General features: G+C 36.1%; 1 protein-coding gene across 1 annotated transcript; it reads right to left on the bottom strand.

Moving 5' to 3' along the window:
• Window positions 1–175: 175 nt before the first annotated feature.
• zgc:123278 (uncharacterized protein LOC641569 homolog) lies at window positions 176–4,029 on the bottom strand. Its single transcript, XM_067380477.1, has 6 exons — window positions 3,892–4,029; window positions 3,395–3,482; window positions 2,244–2,309; window positions 1,982–2,145; window positions 1,777–1,867; window positions 176–455 (listed from the first exon to the last, which is right to left on the bottom strand). The coding sequence occupies exons 1-6, from the start codon at window positions 3,934–3,936 to the stop codon at window positions 361–363; spliced, it is 549 nt and encodes a 182-aa protein (XP_067236578.1). The 5' UTR covers window positions 3,937–4,029; the 3' UTR covers window positions 176–360.
• Between the last annotated feature and the right edge of the window lie 5,414 nt (window positions 4,030–9,443).

Here is a 9,443-nt window from a genome sequence, read left to right as displayed (position 1 = left end):
AGATTAATGCAATGCATTTCAGTTTTGAAACGTTTTTTTTTTTTTTTTTTTTTTACATCAATTCATCTTCATAAAATGTATGAGTGAAAATGTAGTGTATATTTATAATACCCCACTTATTATCTGAGTACATATTTTGATATACAATATATATTCAATGAGCAAGAATTACTAGGAAAACATTGCATCATAAACATGTGACTTATGTATTTACATAAAATTTACATGACATTTGACATTTACATTCATACAGTTCATTTTTGTGAGCTCATTACAGCTTCATACATTCATTATTATTATTTTTATACAAAAAAAAAAATGATTAAATGTACAAATCATATTGCAAAGACATTTAGCAAGCTAACAGACAGTTTCTGAGAAAGGAAGATCGTCCTCTCTGTCCAGCGTCACATGTGACAATTCTTCAAGTGAGTGTACTGTGTGAGCAGAACTTACTGTAAATAAACAAGAATTGTCATTTAACCTAAATATCCACACAAATACACAAATGTATTTTCTATAGGAGTGCAAAATAATACAGTAGTTATTATATCACTTTCCCCTGGTTTCTCAGACAAGGCTTAAGCTAGTCCTAGACTAAAATGCATGTTTGAGCTGTTTTAACTGAAAGCAACTTGTACCAAAGACTATAGAATAACAAAAAAGGGACTTTGCTTGTACTGACATATCTTAAAATATGTGCCATTGTTTTGTCTCAAGATGCACACATATAATGTTTTTTCTATGGCATGTTTATAAAAGCTACTTAAATGTCCTAAATGAAATAAGGCCTAATCCTGGCTTAGTCTAAGCCCTGTCTGTGAAACAAATCAAAATGCCATGTTTTTCCAACCTGATCTCATGGAAAAACATACCTGTGTGAACATTTTTGCAAAATGCAAAATAATAATACATACATATCACTGAAGTTTCCAAAAGAAATTAACACTACAGGCAGTAAAACAGCAAACAATTTGAATCATTTTTATACACAGTTATGATTACAGGGTCAGATTATGGATTAATAAAAACTTGTTTTCATGTCTCCTTGCACAATATTATATCTCAAAACAGTTTTTGCCAAAATGCATGATTTGGACTTTGCATTGATTAACCAGCTCCCTATGTTTCACTTTTCTGACGTAACAAGCTTGCTCGGTAGCTGGTACAGAATTGTACTTAGAATGCAGAAGCATTGGGTACGAATCCGGTGAAACATGACTCACGATAAAAGAGCTCAAAGATGAGAGATAAAAAATAGCTAAAACGACATGCTTACGATTGCTTTTGTTAACTCTATTGGGTAGGTTTTGGTGTAGCATTTCAAATCAGAACTGCGGTGATAAGTACAAAACCGACGTAATATAAAACATACCATATTTACGTTCATCTGTTTCGGAAAAAACTGAACACGCTTTTAGCGCCACTCAGTGGACATTTCACATTGAAACTGTCATGAAGCATATTGGCACTATATATTTTCGTTTTGCAAAAATGTTCTCATAGGAATGTTTTTTCTAATGAGACTGGGCTGTGTTTTTCTGCTGTTGTACAGTGTCATTGCACAATGATAATTTCTGTTTAACAAACCATAAAATCACATCAACCTGTGAACACTTTATCATATTTCAGATAACCTAAACTAGGTCTAAACTGTCTGCTTATTTGTTTCCCTGAAGCAATTAGAACATATAAAGAGATTCAGGAGTTAAACTGCTCTATATAGTTGTGAAAAGTTTATGGGATGATGGGAATAAACAAGGAAACTATACTCACAATCTTCTGGGTCAAGACACATACGCAGAGGAGGTACCTCACTAAACACAGTCATCATAACCTGAATCAAGCTGTGCAAGTCACACTGCTTCTGTAAATTAACCCACAAACAAACAAAGATCATTTCATAAAAAGAGATAAAATTGAAATTATTTGTTTTGTGGTAGGCCAAAACCATTGTAGCATATTCAAGCTGTAGTCTTACATGTTTCCACTCATCCAGGTAAGGCAACAGGATCTCTCCATTGCTGCTGACGTGTCTGCTAGTCACAACAACCATCTCACGGGTGGGTTTCAGATAGCAGATGGGGGCAGTGTGTGGATAACTTTCCTTTAGCCACAAACTCACTGGAATATTGTACTGTTTCCCTAAAGCACAATGTGTAGAAGTGTTTTGCTTGCTGCATAACATTTTTCTTGAGTGTAAATCAACAGGGAAATTCACTTATCTTTATGGTCTATCTTACCTTTATAAAACATCTCAACAGTTCCAGTCAAACTGATCAAGGTCTTTGCTGTGCCATCATTAAAGACTGTGAGGAAATTACAAGATAATGAAAAAGTGAAAAAAGTTAAGGAAATTCTTAATGTACTAGTTATAAACATAATCACACACTCTTAAGTTCAATTTTAGGTTCACACTGTAAACTTTTCTTTGTTTATATGGTAAATAACTGTAAAATGGCCATTAAAATTATTGTAATGTAACCAAATAGTACTAAACTGTGATATACATGTGATATTTCATGAAATACACATGTGATGTTTCTGTGACATCCATTATTACAGTAAATTCAAGTTATGTCAAATTTTTTTGTCTTTGAAAAGTACAATAAAATTGTATATTAATTTCATTTTTTTTTATTAATTATTGTTCTTGTTCTTTAAAACCAGAACATTGTTATTTGTGGGTACATTTTTAAAATGTAAGTAAATATGTTGTGGTGCCTAATTGTAATATCCCAGTGTCTATATATCTGCATATTTACATATTTAAGTAAGTCCTTTTGATATGATAAAGTCTGAATATGAAAAAGATTTCAAACTAAACTGATCATGAATCACAATGAATGCACTGAATTATAAACATGTGACCTGTAAAAAAAATTGTATTCACATAAAATATAGCTATATAGGTGATATTCATGTAATATTTCTCAGGGGGTTTTTATGCCACTTATTAATTAGTTAATTCAAGTTAAGACAAGCTTTTTTTTTTTTTTGTCATTGTAAACGTACATAAAAAAGATTCATTTTGCATTGTTTTAAAATACTTTGTATAACTTAAACGTTTAAATTATTATACAATATTTTGAAATAAATTATATGATTATTATATTATTTATATTATTTTTTTATGCAACAAGAATATTAGGAGTAAAATGTATTTGAAGATCTTTTAGAGTTCCTCCTATAACATTAGCCTGTAAAACCATTTGTAAAACCAAAAGGAGGTTATATTTTTGTGCAAGTATTTTTACATATTAAGTAATATATACTAAAGTTAAACATAATATGTAAACTTAGAGTTTATAGCCTACAGAACAATATAGTTTCCAAATGCCCACAATTATTTTGTGAAATATGCTATACAAATAAACTGAATTTAATTGCTCACCAAATCTCTCCAGCACTGGCTCAAGATACTGATGATGAGACAAAACCGTAGAGATATCTGACAGCACCTTTCTCCTGTGATCATATGTCTGAAAACATGTCCACATACGTCATTAGTATGTAAGCACTTACCTGCTACATACACCTTAGACTTTTCATAATGTTGTGTCGTATTTGTAAGTAACACTTGAAGGGATAGTTCACCCAAAAATGAAAATCCTGTCATCATTTACTCACCCTCAAGTTGTTGCAAACCTGTATCAACTTCTTTATTTTGCTGAGCACTGTACTTCCATAGTATGGGGGGAATATTCTATGGAAGTCTATGGCTATGGTGAACTATTTGGTTATACCCACATTCTTCAAAATATCTTCTTTTGTGCTCCACAGAAGAAATTCATACTGGTTCGGAACAACAAATTTACATTTTTGGGTGAATTATCCCTTTAAGAAAGACAAATTGTGAGATATTTACATAAGAAATTCTCAAAGTTTTACCTTAGGTAATATCCTCCTTAGATTACGGACTGGTGTAACTGTCATGACTTCAAATTAAATACAAACTGATACAGAAGAACTGCTGTTTACCTCCTGAAGATCTTACAGTGTTTTTTCACAACAGGAAGTGTATGAAGTTCATATGAAAGCTCCCCTCAGCTCAATAAACCATGTTATTGTCAGAAACAGCCAATAGCAGAGCAGTTTAGGGAGATTTATGCAAACTTGGATGAACTGTTATCTACAAACTCAAAGGTCATTCAGAACAAATAAACTGCACATAAACATTCTTGTGACAACAAGTTTTTTAAGTGCTGCAAAAGATATCACAAGGAAGGAAACATTAATTTATGTCAATGATTGATGTACAGCCATACTGACACACTTACACTGATAAACCAACCTAGAGTCTTAAATATGTTAATATTCTATAATTTATACAATTATAACTTTTCTATTAACTTAACTAACTTTTATATTTTTATATTTTTTGGTTATTGTTACATACAGTGGGTACGGAAAGTATTCAGACCCCCTTAAATGTTTCACTCTTTGTTATATTGTAGCCATTTGGTAAAATCATTTAAATTCATTTTTTTCCTCATTAATGTACACACAGCACCCCATATTGACAGAAAAAAACAGAATTGTTGACATTTTGGCAGATTTATTAAAAAAGAAAAACTGAAATATCACATGGTCCTAAGTATTCAGACCCTTTGCTCCGTATTTAGTAGAAGCACCCTTTTGATCTAATACAGCCATGAGTCTTTTTGTTAGAGATGCAACAAGTTTTTCACACCTGGATTTGGGGATCCTCTGCCATTCCTCCTTGCAGATCCTCTCCAGTTCTGTCAGGTTGGATGGTAAACGTTGGTGGACAGCCATTTTTAGGTCTCTCCAGAGATGCTCAATTGGGTTTAAATCAGGGCTCTGGCTGGGCCATTCAAGAACAGTCACAGAGTTGTTGTGAAGCCACTCCTTCGTTATTTTAGCTGTGTGCTTAGGGTCATTGTCTTGTTGGAAGGTAAACCTTCGGCCCAGTCTGAGGTCCTGAGCACTCTGGAGAAGGTTTTCGTCAGGATATCCCTGTACTTGGCCGCATTCATTTTTCCCACGATTGCAACCAGTCGTCCTGTCCCTGCAGCTGAAAAACACCCCCACAGCACGATGCTGCCACCACCATGCTTCACTGTTGGGACTGTATTGGACAGGTGATGAGCAGTGCCTGGTTTTCTCCACACATACCACTTAGAATTAAGGCCAAAAAGTTCTATCTTGGTCTCATCAGACCAGAGAATCTTATTTCTCACCATCTTGGAGTCCTTCAGTTGTTTTTTTAGCAAACCCCATGCGCTTTTGTGTGTCTTGCACTGAGGAGAGGCTTCCGTCGGGCCACTCTGCCATAAAGCCCTGACTGGTGGAGGGCTGCAGTGATGGTTGACTTTCTACAACTTTTTCCCATCTCCCGACTGCATCTCTGGAGCTCAGCCACAGTGATCTTTGGGTTCTTCTTTACCTCTCTCACCAAGGCTCTTCTCCCCCGATAGCTCAGTTTGGCCAGACGGCCAGCTCTAGGAAGGGTCCTGGTCATCCCAAACATCTTCCATTTAAGGATTATGGAAGCCACTGTGCTCTTAGGAACCTTAAGAATTTTTTTTGTAACCATGGCCAGATCTGTGCCTTGCCACAATTCTGTCTCTGAGCTCTTCAGGCAGTTCCTTTGACCTCATGATTCTCATTTGCTCTGACATGCACTGTGAGCTGTAAGGTCTTATATAGACAGGTGTGTGGCTTTCCTAATGAAGTCCAGTCAGTATAATGAAACACAGCTGGACTCAAATGAAGGTGTAAAACCATCTCAAGGATGATAAGAAAAAATGGACAGTTAAATATATGAGTGTCACAGCAAAGGGTCTGAATACTTAGGACCATGTGATATTTCAGTTTTTCTTTTTTAGTAAATCTGCAAAAATGTCAACAATTCTGTGTTTTTCTGTCAATATGAGGTGCTGTGTGTACATTAATGAGGAAAAAAAAAATAACTTCAATGATTTTAGCAAATAACTGCAATAAAACAAAGAGTGAAACATTTAAGGGCGTCTGAATACTTTCCGTAACCACTGTACCTGTTACAATTAAGGTGATTAGGCATTTCCAGCATGTCTGGCTCATTTAGATGTGAACATTTGACACCTGTAGAGTAAATTAGACTTTAGCTGGGAAAAGTAATAACTTAACAAGTGACAAAAGACACATTAGTAGTACATTAGTTTCTGTCAGTAGAGTGTGAGAGTGTTAGCAAACAGAAGACAGCACAAAGGTAACTTCCACAAAGGTTGTTTACTGTCAGGTAAGTGAGGGAAACCAGTGATGCAAGCAGGTGAGTAACTGAGTACATCAAACAGTTGCAAACACTTATTCTTTGCAGGTGCTGGCTGTTGCAACAAGATGGGCTGAAGACAGAAAATGACTGAAGACAGGTTCATCAACAGGTAAGTCTCACAGGTGTAAGTAGCTCAGTACAGAACAAGAAGACCAGACAATAGTGAGTCCTTGATTAGCGGGTGCAGGTGTTGCTGCTCAGAATTCGGGTGACTGTGAATGAGCGGGTGGTGCAGAGAGGTCTGGTGCTGAGGATGCGACTGACTGTGACCGTAACCCCACCCCCACGGGCAGCTCCTGATGACCGTGGTGGATGATGACGGGGAGGCCTCTTCCTCTTGGTGCTGAATGACTGGGATGGTTGATGTGGAATTCGATCAACAATGATGGGTCCAGAATGTGTTCACGAGCATCTCACGATCCCACTCTGGGCCGTAACCCTCCCAATCCATGAGGTACTCCAGGTGCCTGCCCCGTCGCCAGGAGTCCAGAATGGTATTGACTTTGTAGATGTGCCCTTCATCTGTGTCCACTGAAGGAGGAGGAGGTACGCCATTAGTACCAGACCCTGGGGGAGAAGGAACCAGAGGATTAGTGAATGGTTTGGGCAGCGATACATGGAATGAAAGTGAAATGCAGTAGTGAGGTGGAAGGCTTGCTATTCAGGCCAAAGAGTTAAATCTTTGTTTCATCAGACCAGAGAATATTGTTTCTCATGGTCTGAGAGTCCTCCAGGCGGGCTCTCATGTGCCTTTTACTGAGGAGTGCCACTCTACCATATAAGCCTGATTGGTGGAGTGCTGCAGAGATGGTTGTTCTTCTGGAAGGTTCTTCTCTCTCCACAGAGAAATGATGGAGCTCTGTCAGAGTGACCATCGGGTTATTGGTCACCTCCCTGACTAAGGCCCTTCTCCCCCGATCACTCAGTTTGGCCGGGCAGCCCGTGAAGAGTCCTGGTGGTTCCAAACTTCTTCCATTTATAGATGATGGAGGCCACTGTGCTCATTGGGACCTTTAATGCTGCAGAATTTTTTCTGTACCCTTCCCCAGATCTGTGCCTCAATACAATCCTGTCTCGGTGCTTGGTTTGTGCTCTGACATCCACTGTTAACTGTGGGACCTTATATAGACAGATGTGTGCCTTTCCAAATCATGTCCAATCAACTGAATTTACCACTCCAAGTAGACTCCAATCAAGCTGTAGAAACATCTCAAGGATGATCGGTGGAAACAAGATGCACCTGAGCTCAATTTTGAGGGTCATGGCAAAGGCTGTGAATACTTATGTGATTTTTTCTTTTTTTTTTTTTATAAATTTAAAAAGATTTCCAGCAAACTTCCTTCACAATGTCATTACGGGGTATTGTTTGTAGAATTTTGAGGAGAATAATGAATTTAATACCTTTTGTAATAAGGCTGTAACATAACCAAATGTGGAAAAAGTAAAGTGCTGTGAATACTTTCCGGATACACGGTATAACAATAATATCTTAGTCTAAAACAAAAGTAATCTTGACAAACTATATATCGTTTGAAGCTTTCAGGCTCTACTTTTCATATTTGGTGACTGATTTTCAAAAGAAAAGACAGAGCAATAGATAAATAGCAATAGATTGTTCATTTGTGAACCAAACTATAAAACACACTCTGATTCTATCCAAGTGTTTTTTATATTTGTTTTGGGATTAAATTCAAATCAAATATTAACATTACTGTCCAAACTTCTACTTCATAAAAATTTTGAAAAGTATGGAAAAATATGGTTCAGATCTCTCAAACCATATATGGAAATTGAAGAGTCCTTATATAGTCACCGGTGAGGTGACTGGATGTCATCTAGTGAAAAAGTTTGGTACTGTGCACAAACAAATCTTATTGAAAGTTCTTTTTTTGAGATATCAACCTAAAATTTGCCACAGAACTTGTTCAGATGTTTAACTTTGATTTTCTTGAAGTTTTAGAGTTGAGAATGTTTTGTAAAATATATAGGTTATATATAATATTAAAATATATATATATTTTACATTTTCATAGACAAACTTCTATAACTTTTTTTTATAAAAACTTTACTTTTACAACTTTTTTTACTTCTAAAATAATCTGTGAAGTGTTCTGTGTAAAGTCTGTGCTCTGAAGTATTCAAGATTTTAAACAATTTAAGTTGTAAAAGTCATTTTGATGTCTATGCTCAAAAAGTGGGACAGACAATTAACAGGTAAAACAACTTTATATTTTTACAAACTTTAAAGCAAGATACTGGCACTTCAGGACTAGAGTTGAAGAGCTCTGACATACAACACAGAAGTGTTTTGTATTTTGGGTCTGTAGCCTACAGTTGCTTTTGAACAGCTGTCTATATGGGTCAAACTGATCCACGAACAGTAAGAACGTATAGAATTTATGTACGCACATTTCTCAACTCATCAGCGTGTTGAAACTTTGCATGCATGTTCATGACACTTACGTGTTTTGTCTATCAAGATAATCTTTACAAGTTAACACAACATTTATACAATTTGAAGCCTAAATAAAGTGGTCAGATATAAAATGCTAACAGTAGGCTATAAACGGACTACAGCACACCATGGTCGCGGATCAAAGTCATCACTGCCAAGCTTCTTCAAACTGTATTTAAAAAACAAGGTTATTTAAAAACATGTTCGCAGATTATGATCTGTGCTGTTATGAATACTTATACACTTTTTCATGAGAAATGCTGTCCAAATGTCCCGTTTTTAATGATGACGTCTAAAGTCCCCACCAAAGGAAGTAGTCCCTTTTAGCAACTTGTTAGCAACCGCCGTTTTTAAGACACAATAAAGGTTTAAAAAAAAAAAATCACAAGCAGGTTATAACTGGTGTGTTTTATGTCACAGATCAAAACGTGAAAATATTTAGAGGCTTTGTTAACCACAGACCTTATTTCAGGAGATTTAGCAAAAACCCATTCAAAAAACCAATTGACTTTAGGGCGATGGAACCGGAAGTCCTAAAATGCTAACTCGCTTCCGGGTTTTGCCTACAAAAACACGTAATCCCTGAGGTACTCTATTAGAATTCCAGCAGTGTAGATGCTACTAAGTGTATTACTGCCCTCCACAGGTCAAAGTTTAAACTAAATTGTCATATACAATATGTTTGTTCAATAGTATATAACAATTAGTTCA

This window comes from Chanodichthys erythropterus, chromosome 24 (assembly GCF_024489055.1).
Source record: "Chanodichthys erythropterus isolate Z2021 chromosome 24, ASM2448905v1, whole genome shotgun sequence".
NCBI lineage: Eukaryota > Metazoa > Chordata > Actinopteri > Cypriniformes > Xenocyprididae > Chanodichthys > Chanodichthys erythropterus.
Note: the sequence above shows the minus strand (reverse complement) of the source record. Positions and strands in the feature narration are given on the sequence as shown.

Bases quoted from the DNA above. Each gene is read 5' to 3' on its own strand.
- zgc:123278 (XM_067380477.1), bottom strand. From the start codon at position 3,936: ATGACAGTTACACCAGTCCGTAATCTAAGGAGGATATTACCTAAG. The intron at 2,310-3,394 runs GTGAGCAATTAA...ATTTCCTCACAG, and splicing joins GCCAGTGCTGGAGAGATTTG to TCTTTAATGATGGCACAGCA. The intron at 2,146-2,243 runs GTAAGATAGACC...ATTGTGCTTTAG, and splicing joins TGTTGAGATGTTTTATAAAG to GGAAACAGTACAATATTCCA.